The sequence below is a fragment of the Mirounga leonina genome, unplaced genomic scaffold, assembly GCF_011800145.1.
Source record: "Mirounga leonina isolate KUSES-001 unplaced genomic scaffold, KU_Mleo_1.0 Mir_166, whole genome shotgun sequence".
Lineage (NCBI taxonomy): Eukaryota > Metazoa > Chordata > Mammalia > Carnivora > Phocidae > Mirounga > Mirounga leonina.
In genome coordinates this window covers 24,656,062-24,683,386 of record NW_023270418.1, presented here as the reverse complement: position 1 = coordinate 24,683,386, position 27,325 = coordinate 24,656,062, and the positions used below count along the sequence as shown (strand labels likewise).

At 41.3% G+C, this 27,325-nt stretch overlaps 1 protein-coding gene across 1 annotated transcript in view; it reads left to right on the top strand.

Annotated features, from left to right (window-relative positions):
- Nucleotides 1-577: 577 nt before the first annotated feature.
- The window catches only part of NUP160 (nucleoporin 160), a 48,571-nt gene continuing 21,823 nt past the window's right edge, over nt 578-27,325 (top strand). The window contains exons 1-17 of the mRNA XM_035012855.1: nt 578-841; nt 1,116-1,227; nt 6,911-7,121; nt 7,643-7,865; nt 9,377-9,455; nt 10,157-10,271; nt 10,898-11,056; nt 17,398-17,475; nt 17,736-17,833; nt 19,053-19,137; nt 20,557-20,625; nt 22,810-22,893; nt 23,180-23,350; nt 24,136-24,235; nt 24,513-24,678; nt 25,143-25,270; nt 25,361-25,521. Of these exons, the coding sequence (XP_034868746.1) occupies nt 742-841; nt 1,116-1,227; nt 6,911-7,121; nt 7,643-7,865; nt 9,377-9,455; nt 10,157-10,271; nt 10,898-11,056; nt 17,398-17,475; nt 17,736-17,833; nt 19,053-19,137; nt 20,557-20,625; nt 22,810-22,893; nt 23,180-23,350; nt 24,136-24,235; nt 24,513-24,678; nt 25,143-25,270; nt 25,361-25,521 (2,139 nt within the window). The 5' untranslated portion in view covers nt 578-741. The remainder of the gene's footprint in view (nt 842-1,115; nt 1,228-6,910; nt 7,122-7,642; nt 7,866-9,376; nt 9,456-10,156; nt 10,272-10,897; nt 11,057-17,397; nt 17,476-17,735; nt 17,834-19,052; nt 19,138-20,556; nt 20,626-22,809; nt 22,894-23,179; nt 23,351-24,135; nt 24,236-24,512; nt 24,679-25,142; nt 25,271-25,360; nt 25,522-27,325) is intronic.

Here is a 27,325-nt window from a genome sequence, read left to right as displayed (position 1 = left end):
GATACGGGTAAAGCCACAGTATCTTCCAAACATCCAGATCAGGAATGGAACGAAAGGCAAATTCCTTTCCCGAATGCAAGTGAGCAGCATTTATATAACCGCAGCAAGTTGCATCAACGTTTTATTGAAGGCATTACGTTTCAGAACACAAGAATACACGAATAGTCTCTTGAAAAGATTCCAACACAAAAAAATCTCCTCTCCCCAGTACTCGCCCTCTCCCCATCCCACGTGTCGCTGAAGGCGGAAAAGGAGACCAGGCGATTTACAGGCTGCCACCCCAACGCAGGGAAGGCTGACCGCGAACTCGAAGCCCGGCAGAGGGCGCTAAGCTGCCCGGACTCCCCGGACCTCGCCCCTCCCGGGAAGCTCAGCCCCGCCGCCCGCCGCCCGCCGCCCGCCGCCCGCGCCCGGGTTTTCAAAATGGAAACAAACCCGGCCCCGCCCCCTGCCCCGAGGACGCCGGGAAAAGGGTACCGCCCCCCTGGGGGGGGGGTGTCCCAGCCGGCAAGGCGAAGGTTCCCGCAAGCAGAGTCGGCTACCCCTGCCACGTTCTCCTCTGGCTTCCTCCCTGTCCACTCTCGTTCTCCAGCCAACTGACTGGAAGCCTCGCAACGGGCTGTTGTACCCTCCCTTCTCCGCAGGCTTCCTCACCTGTCTGCAACTCCGCCCGCCCCGGAAGTGACGATAGCCGCCCGGCCTAGCTCGCGTCCCGTCGGGCCTTGCGGCGGCGGCGGGAAGATGGCGGCAGCGGGAGCCCTGGAACGGAGCTTCGTGGAGCTCAGCGGTGCTGAGCGCGAGAGGCCGAGACACTTTCGGGAATTCACAGTTTGCGGCATTGGTACGAAAGCAGCCAAAGAGGACGCGATCCGATCCTTCCCCTCGGGCTCCTCCCATGGGTCCTTACATCTCTGACCCCGGGTTCATACTCAGAGCTCTAAGTCCACATGCCTATATCCCCGGGATCAGAGCTTCCGTAGTGTCCTACGTCGTCCTCCTTTCTTCCCTTTCTCTTTGTATAGTCTGTCAGTCGTCACCCTCTGCTTTCTCAGCGCCCTCAGTCTCTGTCATCCCGAGATAACCAGGTGTGCAGGCTGACCACTTTCCTTTTGCAGGGACTGCAAATGCCTTGGCTGGAGCGGTGAAATACAGTGAGAGCGCGGGAGGCTTCTACTATATGGAAAGTGGCAAGTTGTTCTCCGTCACCAGAAACAGGTTCATTCATTGGTAAGAGCTGTGTTCGCCGAACCCCCCTGGAAGGTCGGATTGTTGGGCCTTTGAGTTTTTGCAGCTGTTGCCAAAGTGTCATTCTCCGAGGCGGTAATGGACAGTCAGGAAAAGAGAAAGACTGTTTTCTCTTGATTTCTGAATCAGGAGAAAATTAAGGGGACACAGAGTTCTAGTAGAGGTGCCCTTCCAGGCAGCACCAAAAGCAGAGGAAATAAAGCTTATGGGATTAAGCCCCAAAGACCAGTTTTAAACTTGAACTCATTGTGTTCTTATAGTGTTTTACAGCTTCCTTCATTCTACAAATACATTTGAGCTTCTTCATGTCAGGCACTGTGCTAAGTTTACTAGAGATGACGTGGTGAACAAAAGCAACCATCATTTCCATCATGGAAGATGTTGTAGCTGTTTGAGAATAGATGTGGAGACACCTTTCATGGGGCAATTTTATGAAGGAAAAAGACACTAAAGTAAGGGACCACAACATAGGTGTATAAACATAAATTTTTCGTACTTGCCTCAGAAGAAAAATATAGGGGCTGTGAGAGGCTAATGAGAGGACCAAATGTTATTGGTGGGACAGGGAAGGCTTTCACGGATATCACATTTAACCTGAGATCTGTAGGATGAAAAGTTGCCCAGGTGGGTGGTTGGGGAGAGAGCAGTCAGCACGTAGGATCACCATATGCAAAATCCATGAGGTAGAAAGACCTGGGCAGATTTGAGGAACTGACTGCAAGTCTGTGTGGCTTAAGTGCAGTGGCTGAAATGGAAAGTGATGTGAGAGATGCAGAGACTGAGGGGTAGAGGGGGTGGTAAACAGGACTCAGATCCTTCCTGACAACTTTGGATTTTTTTCCCAAGTACACTGAGTAATCATTGAAGGGTCTTAAAGAGTTACTAACTCTTTACTAATATAATCAAAATTGCATAAAGAAAAAAATCAGTTTACTTCATGGAAAATGAATTTGGATTAGATAGGTATAATTAAAAAAAAAAAATTCTTGCTCTTATGATGGACTAAGTAAGAGATGCTGGTGGCTCAATTGTGGGAGTAGCTTGGAAAGGAGAAATAGATGGATTTGAGATGCATTCAGAAGGTAGCTTTACATTTTTCCGCCATTTTTCCGTGCCGCCATAATGGTGCACATGAATGTCCTGGCAGATGCTCTCAAAAACATTAACAGTGCTGAAAAGAGAGGCAAACACCAGGTTGTTAGGCTATGCTCCAAAGTCATCGTCCGGTTTCTCACAGTGATGATGAAGCATGGTTACACTGGCGAATTTGAAATCATTGATGATCATAGATAGAGCAGGGGAAATTGTTGTGAACCTCACGGGCAGGTTAAACAAATGTGGAGTGATCAGCCCCAGATTTGATGTACAGCTCAAAGATCTAGAAAAATGGCAGAATAACCTGCTCCTGTCCCGCCAGTTTGGTTTCATTGTACTGACAACTCAGCTGGCATCATGGACCATGAAGAAGCAAGACAAAACACACAGGAGGGAAAATCCTGGGGTTCTTTTTCTAGGGATGTAATATGGGCAAATAAAATGCCTCAATGGGGGGAAAAAAGGGTAGCTTTGCTAGGACTTGGTGATAGATTGAATGTGGGGTAAAAGATGGGAAGGGACATGGAGCAAAGACAGTTTCCTGGTTTCTGGTATAACTAACAAGATACTGGGTGGCAGGGTTGCCTTTTATATGCAGAAGATGGATTTTGGAGAGATGTGAATAATTCTTTCAGATATATTAAATTTGAAGTACCCATGTAGCAGCCCTTCAGAAATGCCATGTAGGCATTGAAATTTATAGGTCCAAGTATCTGAAAAGAGACCTGTGCTGACATGCAAATCTCATTTAAGAAATACTTTTTAGTGCCTAATATGTCTAGTCAGTGTTTAGGGACTGAGAGTACAGCAGGGAACAAAACAAAGTCCCTGCCCTCGTGGAGGCAGATAGGCAATAAACAACAGTAATCCCCCAAAATAAGTAAATACAGTTTGTCCAGTGATAAGTGGAATAGAGAACAGGGAAGGAAGGTTAGAGGGAAGGGGGATGCCTGCAGGAGTTGATCTTTTATTTGGGAAAGACCCAGTGATAAGCTGACATTTAAACAGAGGAAGTAGATATCTGGGGAATAAGATTTCCAGGTAGAACCTTCCAAGAAAAAGGAACCAAAATGCAAAGAATCTTGAGACAGGAGCTTGTTTGTTATGTTCAGAGAATGGCAAGGAGCCAGGAGTCTGCAGCTGAATGACCAAAGGATAGATTAATAAAGTAGCAGAGGGTCAAATCAGGGTTTTGTTGGTAATTTTAAGGCTTTGACTTTTTTTTTTTTTTTAAAGATTTTATTTATTTGTTTGAGAGAGAGAGAATGAGAGAGAGCACATGAGAGGGGGGAGGGTCAGAGGGAGAAGCAGACTCCCTGCCGAGCAGGGAGCCCGATGCGGGACTCGATCCAGGCACTCCAGGATCATGACCTGAGCCGAAGGCAGTCGCTTAACCAACTGAGCCACCCAGGCGCCCTAAGGCTTTGACTTTTACTCTGAATTAGATGGCGAGAAGTCATTGAAGGGTTTTAAGTGGAGGAATGACATGATCTAAATTGTGATTTTAGAACATCTCAACATTTTAGATGTTGAGAACAGAGTATAGCAGGGAAAGGGTAGAAGCAGGGAGATCAATTAGGAGGTTGGTGCCACAGTCTAGACAAGAGATAATGGCAGCTTAGACTAGGGTGGCATTGGTAGAGGCAGTGAGAAATATTCTGATTGTGGCTATGCTTTAAAGATGAGTTTGTTATGGGGCACCTGGGTGGCTCAGTCGGTTAAGCGTCTGCCTTCAGCTCAGGTCAAGATCCCGAGGTCCTGGGATCAAGCCCTGAGTCAGGCTCCCAGATCAGCAGAGAACCTGCTTCTCCCTCTGCCCCTCACCTGGCTCGTGTACTCTCTCTTTCACTCTCACTATCAAATAAATAAATCTTTAAAAAAAAAAAATCAGATATAGAGTATACAGAAAAAGTCAAGGGTGACCTCCAGATTTTTGGCTTGAGCAACTGGAAGTTACAAAGATGCCGTTAATTGAGTTGGGAAAGAGTGCAGGTAAAGCAGGCGTTTTTCAAGTTTGCTAGTCTAAGCATTCTGTTTTGGACAGGTTTCATTTGAAATCCCTGTTAGATATCCAAGTGGAAGTGTTGAAACAATAACCAGTTCAGTGGAAAGTTTGGGCTGAAGTTACAGATTTGGGAATTGCTGGCATTAGATGGCATTTAAAGCTGTTACACTGAATGAGATCACCTAGAGATCACCTGCACTATTGGCATTTGGGGCCAGAAAAGTCTTTGTTTTAGGGGACTGCCCTGTACATTATAGGGTATTGAGCAGCATCCCTGGTCTCTACACACTTCAGACCAATAGCAGCCCCCTCCCAGTTGTGACAAGCAAAAATATCTCCAGATAACTGTTAAATGTCCTTAGGGAGTGGGGTAGAATGGCCCCCTGCTGAAAACTTGTATAGATGAGAAAAAGAGGTCTGAGGACTAAACACTGGGGCACTCCAATATTTAGGAAGATACGGAGACTGGGAAGGAATAACTAGGGAAGTAAAGAGTTGAAAGAAAAGAGAGTGGTATCCCAGAAGCTAACGGAAATATTTCAAGGAGAAGAAGAATGAAAAACTGTTAAATACTGCATATAAGTCAGAGAAGTGAAAATAGACCTTTGAATGGTGGAGATCATTGGTGACCTTGTCAGAAACTGAGCTCTGGAGAGAAGAAGAGGACAGGAATTGTGAGAACAAAACAGCTCTCTTAAGGAGCATTACTGAGAGAGAAGCAGAGGAGTCAAATGGTAGCAGGAGGACAATGCAAAGGTGTGGAAGAAATATACCAGTGTATTTATATGCAGTCAAGGGCAATCACTACAGGAGGGGAATTGAAGAAAGTGAGATATTTGAAAAAGTATAGATATGGCAGAGGAAGTGTGGGAGAGAGTGACTGAGCGGGAGCTAGGCTTCAAGGAATGAAACAGGACTGTAGGGAACTGCAGTGGGCAAGGATCGCAGGTGGTATCTGGTTGCACACACTTGAGAGCTGAGTGGTTTGGGCAGGGAGGGAGGAACAATGACCCAGAGTGGTAGTGGGGAGCAAGCAAGGCATCTGTGCCCTACCTTGAGGCACCCCCTAAAGGGAGTGTGGTAGGGAAAGCTTACCACCACTAGAGAGGGCTCCAGGGGTGTCCTCAGGCAAGATCCAGGACCCAGCTTTAACCACAAGGCAGGAAGGTGAAGCAGTTGTTCAGAGATCAGGTTGAGGATCCAGAAACTTGTGCTGATGACATACCATGAGTTAGCAGAAAGGAGCCCTAGGAAATCATCAGAATTCACGTGGTGCATACAGGGTTTTTTGTTTTTGTTTTTGTTTTTTTAGATTTTATTTATTTGACACAGAGAGACACAGCAAGAGAGGGAACACAAGCAGGGGGAGTGGAAGAGGGAGAAGCAGGCTCTCCACTGAGCAGGGAGCACGATGCGGGGCTCGATCCCAGGACTCTGGGATCATGACCTGAGCTGAAGGCAGGCTTAACGACTGAGCCACCCAGGCGCCCCGGGGCATACAGTTTTGGGAGTGGATAAGATGTGCTTTGAAAGAATGTGTACAGTGAGCAGATAAGATGACCCAGGAACAGGGTTTGAGAAATAAAAAGTAGGCATCAGGTCAAAGAGGAGAGGGAGCACCTAGAGATGGGGGAATGAAACCAGGAGAGGGTGGTATCATGGAAGTCAAAGAGACTTTTCAGGACAACATGGTCAAGTGTGTAGAATGCTGCAAAGCGGTCAAGTAAGAACAGGACTGAGGAATCCATTGGGATTGGTGTGACGACCTTGGTGAGAAGAGGGCAGGCTGAAGAGTACGAGGGAGGTGAGGAAAAAAAGATGTGGCCATGGAGGGGAAAGGAGAGATTGGGGTAGCCGGGTCGGGGCAGGAATAGGGTGATGGAAGGGGAGAGACCAGGGAAGAGCATACGTGAATGTAGAGAGAAGGCTTTGGAGGAAGGAGAGAGGGACGCAGGAGGGATATACGTGAGAAAGTTAGAGATTGCCCTTGAATTGCTGGAAGGAGATGTGCTCTTTGGGGGCAGATGCAGGCAGTATGGTAAACAAGGTGATGAGAAGTTAGGGCTTTCCCAGCATGGTGTTTTCTATGATCCAAGGCTACCATATGGCAGAGATGCGCCTGAAGAAGTCTGCCCTGCATCCTACCTAGCAGGAACAAGTCACAGAAGGGGAAAGAGTCACATTTATTAAGGTCACTGTAGTGTGATGCTATGATACTAATAGTGGAGGCCGCATTCCACTGCAAGTAATGGGGGGGTGTGGTGTGAATTGTCTTTATAGGGGGCTTAATTGCGTTGAGTATCATTGTTCTAAATAAATGGGTCATCAAGTTTGGAAATGCCTCCATTGAACAGAGACTATAATAAGATTTGAATTTTATACTATGCTGTGTTTTGTAAGCGAATATACTGTGATGGTTTGGATTATAAAATTGATCTGAATTTGTTTACCCAAAACATTCAACTTGGGAAAATTCACTTGGAAACTAGTCCCATATATTTCAAAGCAACAGTCAATTAGAAAGAAAAGCATAAACTTTGTGAACAAATGTCTCTTTTTTAATAGGAAGACCTCTGGAGATACATTGGAGCTGGTGGAAGAGTCACTGGACGTAAATCTGTTGAATAATACAGTTCGCCTCAAATTCCAAAATTGCAGCCTCTTACCTGGAGGGGTTCATGTCTCTGAGACTCAGAATCATGTGATAATCTTGATATTAACCAATCAAACAGTGCACAGATTACTCTTACCACACCCTTCCCGGATGTATAGGAGTGTAAGTTGGTTAAGGGTAATATCCTTTATTTCTCAGATTACTCTGGCTGTCAGAAATTTAATGCTGGAGCAGTGTCCTTTGGAAATTGAAGGAAAATTGGATTTGTAACCTCTCACCAAGCATACTTTGATAGTTACAATTTAAAATGATCAGGCACATTTTAAGTTGAAGAAATAATTTTTATTAAAATTAGCTTTCTTTTTAGGCTAATTCATTTCTTACTTTAAAGACTTTTGTAGGGGTGTCTGGGTGTCTCAGTCAGTTAAACATCTGACTTTGGCTCAGGTCATGATCTCGTGGTCCTGGGATTGAGCCCTGCCTCAGGCTCCTTGCTGAGCGGGGAGTCTGCTTCTCCCTCTCCCTCTGCCCCTCACCCTGCTCATGCTCGAGCTCACGAGCTCTCTCTCAAATGAATAAATAAAATCTTAAAAGAAAAAAAAGCTTTTGTAGCAATTGAAAGGAACTGAGCAAAATTCAGCTTGTTTTGATTTAACAGGTTTTTCTTTTTCATTACTCCACAGGAGTTGGTAATTGAAAGTCAGATGCAGTCCATATTTACTGACATTGGAAAAGTTGATTTCAGGGATCCTTGCAACTCTCAGTTAATTCCAGCTGTACCTGGACTCTCCCCTAATTCTACCACCTCGGCAGCCTGGCTTAGCAATGATGGGGAGGCTCTGTTTGCTCTACCATCTGCTTCTGGGGGAATCTTTGTTCTTAAACTACCTCCTTATGACATACCTGGTAAGAAGGGGAACTGAACTTGGATTTAATTTTAAACAAGGAATGTTGGCATTAAAACCTTAGAAGTCCGGGGCGCCTGGGTGGCTCAGTCGGTTAAGCATCTGCCTTCGGCTCAGGTCATGATCCCAGGGTCCTGGGATCGAGCCCCGCATCGGGCTCCCTGCTCAGTGGGAAGCCTGCTTCTCCCTCTCCCACTCCCCCTGCTTGTGTTCCCTCTCTCGCTGTGTCTCTCTCTATCAAATAAATAAAATCTTTAAAAAAAAAAAACCTTAGAAGTCCATACCCATCATCCATGGCAGGAATTGCTTCACTGCTCCCCCGAAATGATCATTCAGTGTTGCTTGCCTAAGGAGTCTGTAATGCTTGTACTGTTTTTTTTTTTCTGAGAAAGTAAGATTGTATACAGTGGATGAGGAATTGTAAACCTTTTTGGAGCGTGGGAAGATTGTAAATCAAATAGCTGTAAGATAGCCTATCCTAAGTCCTGTAGTAGAGAGGAGTTGACTATCTACCTTCAGGTTGAGGTTCTATACTTAAATTAACTGACACGAGGAAGTTCTGCTGACAATTTCCTCCAAGTCACCACTATCTCTTGCCTGGATTATTGCATTAGCTTCCTAAATATCCCTCAGACCTCTCCTTACCTCTCTACAGAGACTTCGGGGACAGACTGATACATTTAAAACCTTAGTAGAATCATGTCACTCCATTGCTTAAAGCCCTCTAGTGAGGGTTTGTTCTTCATCTCATGCTGAATAAACCCAAAGTCCTTACATTATCTTATAGTGACCCCCCCTGCTGACTCTCTAACCTCAGCTTCTTTTTTTTCCCCTCGCCTTCTGTGCACCAGTTTCATGTCTTCTTACAGTTCCTTGAACATACCGATCACGCTCCTACGTCAGGGACTTTGCCTGAGACCGTCTTTCTCCAGCTACTAACTTGGCTTATTCCCTCAACTCCTCTGGGTCTTTACTCAGTGATCCCTCAGTGTGAGGCCTTCTCTGACCACCCTTTTCAAAATTGCATGTACACATGCACCTCCCACCACAGCATTCACTGTACCCTTCCTGCTTTCACCTATTATGCTGCTTGATTTAGCTTCTGCCCTCCTCCCTGTGGGAATATAAGTTCCAAGACCACAGGTATTGTTTTATGTTTTATTTACTGCTAAATCTTCAGTACCTAGAACTGTGCCTGGCACATGAAAGGAAACCAATGTTTCTTTTGGGAAGAATGATTGTTCTGAGCAGCAGTAGGGTTACTGTTTGTAAATGGCAAAAGTTTTCCCTAGGAATATGTTAGTGCTATTTTTATTGATCCAATAATGATTCAAAGTATTTTAAGTAGGATGTATGTGGATGGGCTGCATCCTAAAATTTCTTCATATAGAAATGTAGAAGCCTGTCACCTGTTCTAAGCACCTTATTCATGGTTGCATCCTTCTTGTTGGGTTTCTCTGAGTCTAACCAAGAGGTGCCTTGGATATCATTGGTCTGTTTTCAATCTCACAGGAATGGTGTCAGTTGTGGAACTGAAACAGAGTTCAGTAATGCAACGACTGCTTATAGGCTGGATGCCAACAGCCATCAGGTAAGTGGTGTCTGGTGGGAAAATCAGAGGGCCCAAGAATTTAATTTTTGCACTGGTCAGCACCTATTAGTCTTACTCCAAGGCAGATAAGCATTACACTGAAAAGGAGAAGAGTCTGTAAAACATCACATTCTATCTGAGAGCCACACCTTGGACACCTTGATAGCAGAAAGTGATTTTCCGTATGTATTCTCACAATATTCCGTTCAGTGCTCTGCCCCGACTTATCAAATCCAATTTTATGTAATAGTAGAAGTAGAAAGTTTTTGATGATTAGAAGTCTATTCCTGGGCGCCTGGGTGGTTCAGTCATTAAGTGTCTGCCTTCAGCTCAGGTCATGATCCCAGGGTCCTGGGATTGAGCCCCGCATCGGGCTCCCTGCTCGGCGGGAGGCCTGCTTCTCCCTCACCCACTCCCCCCTGCTTGTGTTCCCTCTCTTGCTGTCTCTCTCTGTCAAATAAAATCTTAAAAAAAAAAAAACAAAACTCTATTCCTGTGTATATAGAGCCTTTTAAAATGTATCATAGTGGTTGATTGTAAATCAAATAGAAAATACAGTTATCTTATACCAGTATGTAAACTCTTAGCTCCTTCTACTGATTAAGAGTGTACATTTATAACTTTGTTTTATCTTTTTAATTACAAATTCTAATCAGATATTTATAACACTAAAACCCTAAAATTGGGTCTTATGTTTTTAGAGGTGATCAGGGACTTTCTGATCGTCCCTTCGCTCTTGCTGTTCATTGTGTTGAGCACGATGCCTTCATCTTTGCTCTGTGCCAGGATCATAAACTACGAATGTGGTCTTATAAGGTAAATGCTACATTTATAGTTACTATAAGCTAAAATAGGATTGTGAATAGTAAGAAAATTGAAATCAGTCTTGCTGTTTCTCTCAAAGATTATTAAGATCACTTAGTTTGGAAAGTATAGGCCATTTCTAGACTCAGTTCCATTTAGCTTCATTTTTCACACATTTGTCTTTTTATATAAATATTTTTTTAATTATGAATCCTACAGAATTAAAATAGTGCAGAGAATACGCTTCACTTAAGAGGAACAAATGTTTTTTTAAAAAAGGAACAAATGTTTTTGAAATGCAAGTTGATAAAATAGTTTTTGGTTTTTTTAAAGGGTGAAGTGAAAGTTTATTAAGTGAAGGTGAGAGCAGAAAGGAAAGAAAACTGTCTAGAGCGAGAGGGGTCCTAAATGGGTTGCCCTATAAAGTAGTTTTTAAGATTCATAAAACAGTTGATGGTTTTATTTATCAGACTGAAGAGATATTTTCATCTCAGCCTTTAAAAAACCCTGTAGTGTCCCTCAGCAGATACAAGAGAAAGAGTGGTAGATGTAATGGATGTGCCTCCTTTCGAAAGGGAAGGAGTTTGTTTTCTAGCTTGGATATTCTTTGACACTACTTGTTGACTCCTCTTGGGCAGGACCAGATGTGCCTGATGGCCGCCGACATGCTGGAGTATGTTCCTACGTTTAAAGACCTTCGGCTCGCCGCTGGGACTGGACATAAATTACGACTTGCTTATTCCCCTTCCATGGGACTCTACATAGGGGTGTACATGCATGTGCCCAAACAAGGACAGGTATGAAACACATAAGACCCCTGCCAAGCTATGCACTATGTACCGATGTGAGGAGGGGGCTGTATATTCATTGAGTCTGTTTAAGCTCTTCACACCAGCGTAGGTGTTTCCAGGTTGTTTCTGTGGAGATGATGGGTTTTGTGTTAATACGTGAATTTAAAGATCTTGAAGAAGTCAGGATGAAAGGGAGTTGAGAGTTTAAAGGAATCTGAAAGGAAAAGTTAACCAAAGCTAAACAAGAAAGAGCCAATTTGGACGTCTGGGTGGAAAAATGGAATCATGAAAGGGACGTAGGTGTTACTAAGTGGTTGGAGGGAAGTTAATTTTTAGAAATAATTTTGCTCATCTTCCAAACACTAGTTGTTGTATGTAGATGAGGTATTTAGGGTGTAATACAATGATGTAATAATAGAGTAAACAACCATTTGTTGGATACTCTGTGTTTGGCATGATCCCTTATGTACATTAATAGCAAATGCTTGGACTGTGCTTACTCTGGGCTCGCATACTTTACACATATTATCTGTTTAATCCTGATAACATTCCAGTGAGGGTAGGGTTTTTCCTCACTATGCTGGAGGTGCCCTTCTGGGTGCCCCCTTCACTTCTTTTGGGCTCTGATGCCCAACTACAGGTTGCCCCTCCCTCTGGATGCCTTCTTTACTCTATTTGGGCTGATACTCTGCAACTCCCTTTCAGAGGACACCCCCTCCCCTACTTGGGCTCTGATCACCAATACAGACTGCTAGTCTGTATGGATACTCTCATCATCCTGCTTGAGTTCCCACCCTTCTACCTATGTGTGAAAGCCCTCATACCCTGCTCATGACCTACACCTGAAGCCAAAAATGGATACTCTTTTTACCACCTTGGGCTCTTTTTTTTTTTTTTAAAGATTTATTTATTTGAGGGGTGCCTGGGTGGCTCAGTCGTTAGGCGTCTGCCTTCAGCTCAGGTCATGATCCCAGGGTCCTGGGATCCAGCCCCACATTGGGCTCTCTGCTCAGCGGAAAGCCTGCTTCTCCCTCGCCCACTCCCCCTGCTTGTGTTCCCTTTCTTGCTGTCTTTCTCTCTCTCAAATAAATAAAATCTTTTAAAAAAATTTAAAAAAAAAATTTATTTGAGAGAGAGAAAGGGGGGAGCAGAGGGAGAGGGAGAGAAAGAATCCCAAGTAGACTCCCTACTGAGTGCAGAGCCCAGCGCAGGGCTCAATCTCACAACCCTGAGATCATGACTTGAGCCAAAACCAGGAGTCGGACACTCAACCGACTGAACCACCCAGGCTCCCTTTTACTGCCTTGGGGTCTTGATTCAGCCCATGACCCTGTCCTTGGTCTCGATTTCCTGGAGTAGCCCACAGAACTCAGGGAAACATTAACTTACAGTTGCCAGTTTACCATATGTTAAAGGATACAGATGAACAACTAGATGAAGGAGTATAGAGGATGAGTCCAGAAGGGTCCTGAGTTCAGAGGCCTCTGTCCCTGTCGTGTTGGGGTGTGCCACCCTTCTGGTACATGGATGTGTTCACCAATCTGGAAGCTCTCCCTATACCATACTATAGGAATTTTTATGGAGGCTTCATGACGTAGACGTGATCCATTATTAACTTGGTCTCTAGCCTCCCCCAGCCTCCCCAGAGAATGGGGTTGGGGCTGAAAGTTCCAAACTTCCAATCATGGCTTTGTCTTCCTGGTGACCATCCCCCACCCTGAAGCTATCCAGGAGTTACCTCATTCGAACAAAAGGTGTTTCCAGAGCACCTGGCTGGCTCAGTTGGTAGAGCATGTGACTCTTGATCTCTAGGTGAGTTCAAGCCCCATGTTGGGTGTGAAGCCTACTTAAAAAAAAAAAAAAGGCATTTATCACCCAGGAAATTCCAAAGGATTTAGTAGCTCTATATAAGATGCTCCTATCATTTTCATCACTCAGGAAAATACAAGCGTTTTAGCTCAGTATCAGGAGCTGGGGCAGAGACCAATATATATATATTTCTTATTTGACAGATTCTGATAGAGATTATGTTGGTTCTGTAGATGATATTGGACAGTATTTCCATCTTAGCAATATTAAGTCTTTTGGTCCATAAACATGGGATGTTTTTCCATTTATTTAGATCTTTAATTTTTTTTTTTTACAATGTTTTGTAGTTTTCAGAGTATAAGTTTTGCAGTTCTTTTGATCAGTTTATTTCTAGGTATTTTATTCCTTTTAATGCTAGTATAAATGAAATTATTGAAATGAAATTATTATTTTCTCAATTTAATTTTCAGATTTTACAATCCAAGTTTATAGAAATACGGTTGATTTTTATATATTGATCTTGTATCTTGCAGCCTTGCCGAATTTTTCTATTCTTTTTTTTTGACTGTCTTATATACAAGATAACCTCATCTGCAAATAGTTTTATTACTTCCTTTCCAATTGAATCAATTGAATGCCTTTTTTTTTCCTTAATTGCCCTGGATAGATCCTCCAGTACGATATTGAATAGAATGGGGAGAGCTTACATCTTTGTCTTGTTGCTGATCTAAGGGAGAAAGCTTTCAGTGTTTGACCATCAAGTATGATGTTAGCTGTGAATTTTTCATAAATGCCCTTTATCGTGTTGAGGAAGTTTGCTTCTGCTCTTAGTTTATTGTTTTTATCATGAAAGGGCATTCAGTTTGGTGCCATTGCCTTGATTCATGTTAAAACACCAGTAATTTTACCCTCTATTTAGGCTTTTTCATCATCAATGCAAAAATAACAACACAGTGAAAAAGACAAATAATGTATTTATTATGAAAAGACTTTCAGCCTCACAGGGGTGGGGGCTGGCTGATTCAGTCGGTAGAGCAGTCACGTGCAACTCTTGATCTTGGGGTGGTGACTTTGAGCCCCACGTTGGACGTAGAGATTACTTAGAAAAAAATTTAAAAGGAAAGGGTTTCAGCTTCACTGATCCCCTGAAACAGTCTGTGGCCTACATTTTTAGAAGCATGCCTCTGAAAGATTCAAAATTGAATGTAGGAGTGCTGTTAAATTGAGCAGAGCTTTTTTTTTTTTAAGAATTTGTTTATTTCTTAGCATGAGCGGCAGAGAGGGCAGAGGGAGAGGGACAAAGAGATTCCCTGCTGAGTGTGGAGCCCTACTCAGGGCTGGATCTCAGGACCCTGAGATCATGACCTGAGCCACAGGCGCCCCTGAGCAGAGCTATTATTTCCTTCATTTTGTGCATTATGCTTCTATTAGTGAAACCTAAAATCAAATCAGCTTTTTTGGCAGTTAGGCCTATTCCGGTCATAATGAACTTGTAGTCCTTTTTTTCCCCCTTTCACAAAAACTGCTCTTCAGCCTGTTTGTTTCCCCTAATCTGCATGGTTGAAGTTTGTTTTTCTTTTATCTGTAATATCTTATGTCCATTGCTATTAATTTCATTTGTTTCTTATTTTTCTTTTGGTTCTTTGGATTCTAATTCTTTAGTAAGTGTATTACTTTGGTCATTCCCAGCATCTTGTTCTCATTGAGATCATAAGCTTGCCGCCTGTATTCCATCTAAGACACTAAGACAGGGCGCCTGGGTGGCTCAGTTGGTTAAGCGACTGCCTTCGGCTCAGGTTATGATCCTAGAGTCCCTGGATCAAGTCCCACATCGGGCTCCCTGCTCGGCAGGGAGTCTGCTTCTCCCTCTGACTCTCCCCACTCTCATGTGCTCTCTCTCATTCTCTCTCTCTCAAATAAGTAAAAAACTTAAAAAAAAAAGACACTAAGACAACTCACAAACAGAAGTCCTGCAGACCCGTGGTGTGTGGTCTGTGGACTGGTCCTGGGCCACAAATTCTTGGTTACCAGTTTGCAGTAAGATAACTACAGAAAGTGAGAGGAAAACTTTTAGAGACATTTATAGTGGTTTGACATTGCTACAGACATTCACATTCAAGGTTTCTGTATTTTGTAAAAGTATCAATCTGCAACAGGTTAGAAATTAAAAAAAAAAAAAAAAAGCTGGTCCTTTACTACAGGTAAGTAGTTTGAGAAGCACTACACTAGCTCAGCATTTTTCCAACTTGTTTTTTGGCTAGAATCTATAATAAGAAATACCTTATTTTACTACTTACTATACACATATGTGATGATGGACATGTAACAGAAAAATTTTCATGAAACATGCTTACCTGTACTAGGAGTGATGAACTGATGAACTCTGATACGTTGTTGTTTTTTTTTTTTAACATGGTTGAGACCTACTAAATTGATTTATATCCCACTAAGGGGTTGAGATCTGCAACTTGTAAAATATAGCTCTAGGCTAAGATGAATATGAATACTATATATATTTTCCATATTTCATACACTGCTATTTTTTTCCCAAGAGGAACTCTCACTGTATATTTTTCTTTTAGTACTTCCTTGTGGACAGTTGCTTGTGTTATAAAGACAGAATCATTGTCACTCATCAATTTATAGTGAATTTTCTTTATCCAAAAAATTACTTAAAAATATCCATTAGGGGCGCCTGCCTTCGGCTCAGGTCATGATCCCAGGGTCCTGGGGTCGAGCCCTTCGTCGGGCTCCCTGCTCCGCAGGAAGCCTCCTTCTCCCTCTTCCACTCCCCCTGCTTGTGTTCTCTCGCTTTGTCTCTCTTTTTTAAATAAATAAATAAAATCTAAAAAATAAATAATAAAATATCCATTAAATATCATTTTTTGAGTTTGAAAATATTTGTTTTGGTAGTAGAGTTAAATACTACACTTGAATTACAGAGTTTAGTTTTTAGTAAAGTTAACTAGTGTTGATATGTATTGCACATATGTTTTAAATTATCTCTGGTACAGGGCTCCTGGGTGGCTCAGCCGGTTGAGCAGCCGACTCTTAGTTTCAGCTCAGGTCATGATCTCATGGATCATGAGATCAAGCCCCGCATCAGGCTCCATACTCAGCGGGAAGTCTGCTTGAAGATTCTCTCCCTGGGCCCCTCCCCTACACTCTGGAGCGCGTGCTTACTCTCATGCTCTCTCTCAAATTAATTATCTCTGGTACTTTAGTAAAAATATAAACTTAAAAACAGGCTTCTGACCATAATGAGATACTACCTCACACCCATGGGATGGCTACTATCCAAAAAAAACCCAGAAAATAGCAGGGTTGACAAGGATATGGAGAAATTGAAACCCTTGTGCGTTGCTGGTGGGAATGTAAAATGTCGCAGCCACTGTAGAAAACAACGTGGCAGTTCCTCAAAACAAAATTGATCATAGCATTACCATGTGATTCAGCAAATTTCCACTACTGGGTATATACCCCCAAAGAATTCAAAGCAAGGTCTCAAAGACATATTTATAGGGCGCCTGGGTGGCTCAGTTGTTAAGCGTCTGCCTTCGGCTCAGGTCATGATCTCAGGGTTCTGGGATCTAGCCCCGCATTGGGCTCCCTGCTCAGTGGGAAGCCTTCTTTTCCCTCTCCCACTCCCCCTGCTTCTCCCTCTCCCATTCCCCCTGCTTTGTATTCCCTCTCTCTGTGTGTCTCTCTCTGTCAAATAAATAAAATCTTAAAAAAAAAAAAAAGACATTTATACACCCATATTCATAGCATTATTTACAATAGCCAAAAGTTAGAAACAGCCAAAGTGTTCCTTGACAGATGAATGAATAAATAAAAATGGTATATACATAAAATGGAATAGTAGTCAACCTTTTTAAAAAGGAAGGAAATTCTGACGCATGCTACATCATGGATAGACCTTGAGGATGTTAAGCTAAGTGAAGTAATCCAGTTACAAAAAAAGAAAATACTGTTAAGATTCCAATTATATGGGGTGCCTGGGTGGCTCAGTCGTTAAGCGTCTGCCTTCAGCTCAGGTCATGATCCCAGAGTCCTGGGATCGAGCCCCGCATCAGGCTCCCTGCTCGGCAGGAAGCCTGCTTCTCCCTCTCCCACTCCCCCTGCTTGTGTTCCCTCTTTCGCTGTCTCTGTCAAATAAATAAAATCTTTAAAAAAAAAAAATCCAATTATATTAAAAAAGAAGATTCCACTTATATAAAAAGTGCCTAGAGTAGTCAAGTTCATAGAGACCGAAAGTAGAATGGTGGGTGCCAGGGACTGGAGGGAGAGGGGAGTGTGGAGTTGTTTAATGAGTATAGTTTCAGTTTTACAAGATGAGAAAATATCTGGAAATAGGTTGCATGATAATGTGAATGTATTTAACACTACTTGACTGTATCTTAAAAATGGTTAAGATGATAAATGTTATGTGTATTTTACCACATTTTTAAAAAAATTGGTTTCTGGATGCTCATAACTCTTAGAAAATAGCATGTTGATTATTTCAAGTAATAAATTATCAACTTATGTTTCAACAGTTCTGCATTTTCCAGCTGGTGAGCACTGAGAATAACCGCTATAGTCTAGATCACATTTCTTCCCTATTCACTTCTCAGGTAGGTTGGATCATCCTTTGCATATCACACAAGTACAGGAAAAAAGTATTGACTGACTCAACTATGTTGTAAAGGGATGGAAATCTTAAAATGGAATATTTAATGATACTTGCAAACAAAATTTCATTTGGGTTTTACCAAGTTCTTGTGGTACCATCTTTTGTTTTTATGCTTTTACCTCCTATTGATACAAATTTAAGTCACTATAAGCTATTACCCTTTCTTATTTTAACCTCTTTTTCCCTCATATTTCCCCCTAGGAAACACTGATTGACTTTGCCATAACCTCTACAGATATCTGGGCCATGTGGCATGATGCTGAAAACCAAACTGTTGTGAAATACATCAACTATGAACAGTATGGATCACTTACCTCTGTCATTCTGCCTCACCCCAAGGAGTTTCATATTTAGAAAACAGAGCTTTTTATGTAGAACCAAAGTCAGGTGTTCGCATTGAAAGGATTCATCCCTGGGCTTGCCTGTTAACTATTTTCCAAAATTCCTCCTTTTGCATTTTGTGTTATTTCTTACCTTTTGGTTTTAGAACAAAATGAAGAATTACCTAGGAATGAGATAAAGAAAATACCATATTTCTTGGGAGAAATGGCACATACCCAAAATAATTCTAATTTGGGAGTTTTCTTTGCTTCTGAGCAGACTATTTCTGACAGCCACAACTTCCAAAAGATACTACAGCCCCTTTGGGTACTCAATTTCCTCATCATAAGAAGAGACATTGATTGCACAAGTATAGTGCTTTTCAAACTTTTTTAAAACAGGAAACCCCTTTTTCTGAAAGATAATGAACTCCAGTATATAAAACTAGTATTTTATGAGTATAAAATCGTAACACAATTTAATGTGTTGATAGTCTCTAATATTAGGTATATTTGGTCTCTAATACTATTAATGTACATGATAATAGTATAAGATGTTTTTTAGTAGTTACAAAATACATTAAAAAAATAATTTTGAATCAAACACTGTGTAACCCCTGAAATGACCTGGGTAGGATTCCCTGGCATACAGTTTAATGTCCTTGGAACTAAACTAATTGAACCTTAGGGATCCCTCATAACCCTGTATTCTAAAGCAGAATAAAAGGAATAGTTGCCCCAGATGGTTGAGCCACACCTCACAAAATATGAAAATACCCCTTATAGATAGCATTCCAGCAAAATAGTAAAAAGCAGAACTCTGGTATCAGATGAGAGTTTGAATCCAGTTGTGAAGCTGAGTAGCTGTGAGATGCCCTAAGCCTCACTTTCCCTATCTGCAAAATGGGGGTAGTACATCCTTTAGAGTTACCATAAGGCTTACATGAGTAATACCCTTAACTGCACTTAGCATAGTGTCTAACATATAGTAAATGCACATTAATAGCTATTATTTATATATTTGTGGCTAGAGTTTTAATTTCAGGAAGATGCCTATTAAACTGTTAAGAGCACTTCTGTAAAGCCAGACTGCTGAAAATAAGTTTTATTTATTTATTTTTAAACTTTTACTAGATCAACAGCTAAGCTTTAGTTATCATTTTTATGTAGGTTGATGGTCTTTTTTGTTTCCCTGTAGTAATGCTGCAGGTCAATGGAATTCGGTTTTTATGCACTCTCTGCCAGAGGAAGAGATCATTCTCAGAGATGATCAAGACCCCAGAGTAAGCAACATTAAAGTCTTATGTAAGGGGATGAATCAGTTGTATTAGTCTGTATTAGTCTGTATTAGTCTGTATTAGTCTGAATTCTTTCAGCTGCAGGTGAAAGAAACCCACCTCAAACTGACTTAAGCTTAAAAGGAAAATGTATTGATTTGTGCAGCTGAGAAGCTGAGAGTTACCTGGCTTCAGCCATGGCTGGAACAGTGCTTTCAGGGCTTGATCTCTCCTTTTTCTCTATTCTGCTTTCCTCCTTGTTGGGTTTATTCTCAGGCAGGCTCCTTGAACCTGTGCATTCTATGAACTTAGGAACCCCAGAGGAAAGAAAGAACCTCTGTCCCTGGTCCTGAAATAGACTCTCATTTACCTGGCTTGAACCATGTGCTGATTTCTGATGTAGTCACTGAGCAGAAGGAATAGGTAATCTGGCTTGGCATGAGAAACCTGTCCAACCTGCACCTTGCTCTTGTGGAGATGGTGAGGTCAGTTGAGTATGGGGAATATGGGTAGAGGAGGAATGGTTCCCCAGAGAAAGATAGGGACTTGTTAGTAAAAGAAGGGAAATGGATCCTGGGCAGGCATAAACACTATGTGTCCACTATACCAACCATGTTGGTACATGCATGTATAAACTAGAAGTCAGATAAATTCTGGTAGCGTATATACTATGAAGAAAATAACTTTAAAAGGTAATACAATAGCGAGCAAAACAGGCCAGTCTCCCTGTTTTTCAGAGATACCCTCAGGATAAGTAGAAGCAAAAGCTTTCAGATGATGCCTTCATGTTAAAATGAAGTTGAAGATTATGGGCCCGAGGTCATTCCCTAGAACCTTAGTAGGAGGAAGGAAATTTGAATGAAGGTCAGTCAGGTTTGCTACTTCCTGCAAATCTGATTTAAAAATTTGGGCAGAATAATTAGGCAACATAGGACTTCCCATTTTTTTCTCTCTACTTCATTTCCCTGCTAGTGACAGCTTATTGCAGGTTTTTATTTGTTTTTTACATGTAATGCCTATTCTTGGTTCCTTTTCTTTTATATGTGAGCCACTCTGTGGATTGTGTAGAAACCAGTTTAGTTTAATTGTTCTCTTCCCAGTGTGTATCACCAATAAACTGAGGTTCGCCTTTTCCATTTAAGGTTGGCATTTGACAAGCTCTGTTTTCCAGTGGAATGCTATGAAGTACTCCATGAGGAACACACTGATTTCATTATAGTACACCTAGTTGACTCAGAGACATTGCAGTCTTCTCAATGTGAAAAGAGAACTGCTCTAGTATTTGGTATTGCTCAAATATAGAAAGGCTATATTTATATAATGGAAACTCAAACGTTGGTGCTAATGTGATGAATTCTTCCTTCAAATTTTTCCAGATTTCATCTATTTAGAATGACACTAATTTTTGTTTTACTGTTCTAACAGGAGATGTATTTGCAGAATCTATTTACACCAGGACGATTCATAAATGCAGCTTTATGTAAAGCTTTACAGGTCAGCAAGAAAAGATTTAATATTTAGACTATCTCTTACTTTGTCACTATCATTGTATAATTAATAATTACTATTAATTTTTGTTGTTTTATATACACTAAACACCAAACATTTTTGCAGTTGTAGATACATGTGCAATTACATGTGTAATTTTTTAAATGTTTTTTCCATTAAGTAAGACTCCCAACAGGAAGGTAGAGCTGTGGGTACTTTCCCAATGACTACTGAAGTGTGCCAGTAGTAAAAAGAGAAATTTGTGCCTTCACTATTGTAAAAAGATACCATACTATTCTGCATGTAATCTCAGTACTTGAAAGAAATTTAAAATGTTTTCTTGGTTAGGTTTTTTTTTTGTTTTTTTTTTTTTAAAGATTTTTATTTATTTATTTGACAGAGAGAGACACAGCGAGAGAGGGAACACAAGCAGGGGGAGTGGGAGAGGGAGAAGCAGGCCTCCCGCGGAGCAGGGAGCCCAATGCGGGGCTCGATCCCAGGACCCTGGGATCATGACCTGAGCCGAAGGCAGACGCTTAACGACTGAGCCACCCAGGCGCCCCTCTTGGTTAGTTTTGATGGTACTCTATTTTACCCTTTTGTTAATACAACGAAGGTCTGACTTAGTTCAGATTCAAAAAAAACCTCTGAAAATCTAATCTTCAAAGTCACATGGCTTAAGAGATACTTAATGCTTTACAAAAGGATTCTTTACTTTAAAGTCACTTGGGCTTCCTTAAATTGCCATTAACTTCGTGAATTAAAAATAGAATAATCAGGGGTGCCTGGGTGGCCCCATTGTTAAGCATCTGCCTTCAGCTTGGGTCATGATCCCAGGGTCCTGGGATCAAGCCCCGCATCAGGCTCCCTGCTCAGCAGGAAGCCCGCTTCTCCCTCTCCCACTCCCCTGCTTGTGTTCCCTCTCTCGCTGTCTGTCTCTCTCTGTCAAATAAATAAAATCTTAAAAAAAAAAAAAAACAATAATCACTCATAGAATTGAAAGGTCCCTCAGAATCTCCTCACCTGACCTTCCACACAAAGAAACACCTTCTGAGGCTTTTCCAACCACCATTCAGCTCCTGGTTGTCTCTGCCTTCAGTGATCAGTTTCCCACTGGCTCTTGTGTGAGTTATTGTTCCCAAGCTGTTATTTAAAAGCTCTTCCCAATATTAGATCACATTTAGCCCCGATCCTTTTGGTGGGTTCTCTCTTTTGGGACTTCATGGAACATGCCTGTCTTCTGCAAAGCAACTAGTCAAATATTTTAGGACTCTTCCTCCAGATTAAATACACCCAGTTCCTTAACTTTCTCTCAGATGATACCATTTCTAGACCCTTTTCTTTTACATACATTCTTAAATATTTGGCTGTTGCATGTTTTCTGTTTTCTCTCTGCTAAAACTTGTGGGTGACACGGTCACTCCCTTCTAAGGTGTTTTTTCTTTTCATCCCATCAGCCTTCTTCCTTGTTAACAATTAAATGTATTTGTCTTATGATATCTCTTGTATACTGAAATATTAAATAATCACTAAGGCATAAATGTTCTCCTTAGGGACGCCTGGATGGCTCAATTGGTAGAGCGTCTGCCTTCGGCTCACATCATGATCCCAGGGTGTTGGGATTGAGCCCCATGTGGGGCTCCTTGCTTGGCGGGGAGCCTGCTTCTCCTCCCTCTGTCATTCCCTCTGCTTGTGCTCTCTCACTCTGTCAAAAAATAAACAAAATGTTTAAAAAATAAATAAATAAAATAAATGCTCTCCTTTAGGAGAGTCATTCCTAGTAGAGTGACCAGCCACAAGACTACTCTAGCTTGCTTTTGTGCCAGTCTTGGGTGTGTGTATTTAGCATCATTTTATATCTTCCTTCTGGCTGAGCAATAGCCTTTCAGGGGTTTTTTTGCTTTTTGTAATCCAGTTTAAGCCCCTTCCTACCCTGTTCTAATGCTGTCAGATTCATGGATTTCTGTAGTTTTTTCTGGTCTATATAAATGATTTAAAAAAAAAAAACAATGATTTCAAACTGGCTATGATTTTACATACAGGAATTATTCGCAGAGTTAGACGGGTTGTTCAGGCGTGTTCAGTTTCTATTGTATAGCTGTATATTGGCTCATTGCCTTCTAAATTGAAGTCTTTCTCATTCAGTTTTGGGTAGTGTATAATACTCTAAAATGTCTCCTTTAATTTTAGATTTTCTGTCGAGGAACTGAGAGGAATTTAGATCTTTCATGGAGTGAACTGAAGAAAGAAGTCACTTTAGCTGTTGAAAGTGAGGTGAGGTTTGGGTAGAGAAAGAATAATTTCTTGGTACAGGGTAGATTGCTACTGAGGAATTGTTCAAGTTGTTCACTGGACCTTGTTAGTAGGAAGTATAAATGTTAACCTTTTAATTTGAAAATTAGATATATATAGTCTATGGCATGTAATGCATAATATGGGATATTCATTTGGCTATAACTTAGTAAAATGATATTAGACAGTTATGTTTTGGGGAAGAAAGATCCCAAATGGTATTAAGAGTTTTTCTCTCCCCCCCCCCCCCCCTTTTCTTCTTTGCTAGCTCCAAGGAAGTGTAACAGAATATGAATTTTCCCAGGAGGAGTTTCGAAATTTACAACAGGAATTCTGGTGCAAGTTCTATGCCTGTTGTCTTCAGTACCAAGAAGCCCTCTCTCACCCTCTTGCCCTTCATTTGAATCCACACACAAACATGGTGTGCCTACTGAAAAAAGTAAGGGAGCTAAAGCATATAGAACTCCTTTAGATGGGTCTGCGGATCTTTCAGACTATCAGTCAAGTCAAATGTTATAGTTAGCTTTTAGTACTTTTTTTTCTTTTAGAATTATAGTTCATTTGTATTTAGATAGTCTTCTGCATTATTTATAATTTTCTTGCATTTTACGTTATTTACCTTATGTCTTGAAGTAATTTCAAACTTTAAAGAGTTATAAGAGTAGCACAAAGAACTTTTGTATACCCTTCACCCAGATTCATTGTTTGTTAGCTTCCATTTGCTTTCCCTCCTTTTATACATAAATATTTTTCTTCTTAAGCCACTTGACTGTTAGTCATAGACATTATGCCCCTGTATTCTTAAATATTTTACTATGTATCTTAAGAACAGTGTATTCTTAAAAAAAAAAAAAAAGAGCAGTGTATTCTTACATAACCACAGCACAATTTAAAGATCAGGTAATTTGTTACTGATATGATATTGTACTGTTACATTCTGATTTTACCAGTTGGGCCCATAATTTTTCCTCTGATATAGGATCCAATCTAAGATCTTGGATATATTTGGTTGTCATGTTTATTTAGCTTAATCTTGAGCTTTTGTCAGCCTTTCTTTGTCTTCCATGACATTGACATTTTTTGAAAACTATACCTGTTGTTTTATAGAGTGTCTCTCGGCTTGGATATGTCTGGTGTTTCCTCATGATAAGATTCAGGTCTCAATTTTTTTATACCTGTAAACATTCATTGCAAAAAGTGTAATTGGAAGATTTGTATTTCCAGGGATACCTGTCTTTCCTTGTGCCTTCCTCCTTAGTGGATCATTTGTATCTCCTGCCTGATGAGAACCTTTTGGCAGAGGATGAGGCAGCTATATCTGATGGTAATAATAATTACTGTGTCCATGTTTAAGCCCCTTCCTACATGAACTCTATGCTTTGTTTCAAGTGGATGCAAAAAAACTTTGATTGCCACTATGACCTTTCCTGGTCAGTTTACCACAATACAGATATTGTAAGGAAAACTGAAGAGGCCTAAGCATCTCCAAGACCTCAGATAGATCCTTGGCATTTAATTATTAATATTTTATTTTAGTATAATATTAATCAGTGGCTCTTCATTGGCTTGAGTCATGAATGTTAACTTTCTCTTACTCACAGATGTGGATGTTGCTCGGGATGTCATGTGTCTTATAAAATGTCTTCGCCTGATTGGGGAGTCAGTAACTATGGATATGTCAGCAGTGATGGAAATGAGCTGTTACAACCTACAGTCTCCAGAAAAGGCTGCAGAACAGATTCTGGAAGATTTGATCACTATTGATGTGTAAGGAGAATTTAGGGTAAAGTGCATTTCCTAATAGAAATTTAGCAAATTTTAGTGCCAGCATCAAGTTTTTAATGTACATTCAAGTCCATGCAAAATAGTGGTTTGAAGTTAAAATGAGTTGCTATAATTCTCAATAGGTGTCTCTGCTTTTAAACAAAATCTAACACATGAATTCAGATCTGGAAGCAGACTCATAAATTATGCTCTATTAACTACTAACTGAGCTATAAATTCTAAAACATAAAAGTATTTTCTCACATGCATTTTGTCTGTCATTTCTGAAAGAATGAGGGAAAATTTGCTATATGAAGTAAAAGTATCTCGTATGCCAGAGTGATTATCTCCACTCCTTTATTCTGTAGCTAGTCTTCCTGTCTCATAGAGCATTTAGCTTATAGCACTTATAGAGTCTTCTGTGTTACGTATTCTCAGTAGTAATAGTTTCCTGATTGTCCTTCTAGAGAAAATGTGATGGAGGATATTTGCAGTAAGCTGCAAGAGATCAAGAACCCAATCCAGGCCATCGGGCTACTTGTGCGGGAAATGGATTATGAGACAGAAGTGGAAATGGAAAAGGGGTTCAATCCAGGTGAATGACAACAAACGTGTCTCTTTGATTTAGAGAAAACAGTTTAACTCCTTTTAACTTCTTTTCCTTTTTTTTTTCTCTTAATTATAGCTCAGCCTTTGAATATTCGAATGAATCTTTCCCAGCTGTATGGTGGCAACACAGCAGCATGCATTGTGTGCAGAGGTGTGTGTAAAATTGCCAGCACTCGCTTCCTCATCTGCCGAGACCTTGTGATATTGCAGCATCTGCTAATGAGGCTGGGAGATGCCGTAAGTACTGCTTGGGGGAAACCTGTAAAATCTACTCACAGAGCAGAATGTCGGCTCTATGGGTGCAGACTTTTGTCTTTGTTCACTGCTCTATCACCTACGTTTGACCTGTAGTGAGTGTCTAAAATTGCAGATTAAGAACGTACATGATGGGGACGCCTGGGTGGCTCAGTTGGTTAAGCATCTGCCTTTGGCTCAGGTCATGATGCCAAGGTCCTGTGAGCTAGCCTCATGTCGGGCTCTCTGCTTGGCAGGGAGCCTGTTTTTCCCTCTCCCTCTGCCTGCCTCTCCCCCTGCTTGTGTGGGCATTCTCTGTCAAATAAATAAAATCTTTTTAATTAATTAATTAAAATCTTAAAAAAAAAAACCATACATGACAAGGGGCATCTGCTGGCTCAGTCAGAAGAGCATGCAACTCTTGAGTTTGAGTCCCATGTTGGGTGTAGAGATTACTTAAAAATAAATAAGGGCACCTGGGTGGCTCAGTTGGTTAAGTGTCAGACTCTTGATCTCAGCTCAGTCTTGATCTCAGGGTTGTGAGTTCAAGGTCTGTGTTGGGGTCCATGCTGGGTGAGGAGCCTACTTTTTAAAAAATAAATATACTTAGGGCGCCTGGGTGGCTCAGTCGTTAAGCGTCTGCCTTCAGCTCAGGTCATGATCCCAGGGTTCTGGGATCGATCCCTGCATCGGGCTCCCTGCTCAGCGGGAAGGCTGCTTCTCCCTCTCCCACTCCTCCTGTTTGTGTTCCCTCTCTCGCTGTGTCTCTCTCTGTCAAATAAATACATAAAATCTTTTTTAAAAATAAGTAAATAAATAAGCTTAAAAAAAAAAATCCATGAAGCAGATTATTTTACAATCAATCTTTGTATGTATAGTGATGGGGAAATTTCCCAGGGTGGCTCTCCCAAAATTTAGTATTGTTAGTAACTACTTTGCATGTGATAACAAGATACCATTTAGTGTGGAAGAGAAAGGAAATTTCTGCAGTACAAAATTTAGCCTAGGCACTTTTTTTTTTTTTTTAAGATGTGTATGTTTATTTGAGAGAGATAGCATGTGCACTGTGGGGGGCCAGGAGGGAGAGAGAGAATCTCAAGCAGGCTCCATGCCCAGTGTGGAGCCCAACTCGGGGCTCCATCTCATGACCCTGGGATAATGACCTGAGCCGAAACCCAAGAGTCAGACGCTCAACCAACTACACCACCTGGGGTCCTCCCAGCTCCATTCTGTGCTTCCTTTTCCATCCTAGTCTTCTTAGGCCACCAGACTCTTGTCTTGTTGTCTCGTAGTCTCGTAGTCCTTGTCTCCCACGCTACTAAATGTTCCATGTTTGGAGATTGCCTTTCTGCCCTCAGGCAGAAGCCCCACTTGTCTGTCAGTTGGTCATCTCATCCTAGCCTGACAAGGGAGCAGTCTGGTTCACTAACTCATGTTAATGTATAAAGAACTGCAAGGCCTTTGCGACTCCCAAAGCTATTCATATATTTTAAATCAGAATTTATTAACTCAAATACATTGATAATGGTAGAATTTCAGGTAAAAATAAGGAGGACATTTAGGAAGATGATTTGTTTAAGACCACCCGGGAGACACAGGAGCCTTTCCTGAGAGCCTGGTACTCAGGGCAGCCCTTACTGAGTTCTTTTCAATCTCTGCAGTCTTCCATTTCTTCAGTAGTTTTTGTGGGGCATTTGTTTGTTTGTTAATTATAACCATTGTTTTTTTTCTAAGTACAGAAATAATAGATGTTCATCATAGAATCTTTATATGTAAGCCTCTGTCTATAAACAAAAAAAATTAAAAT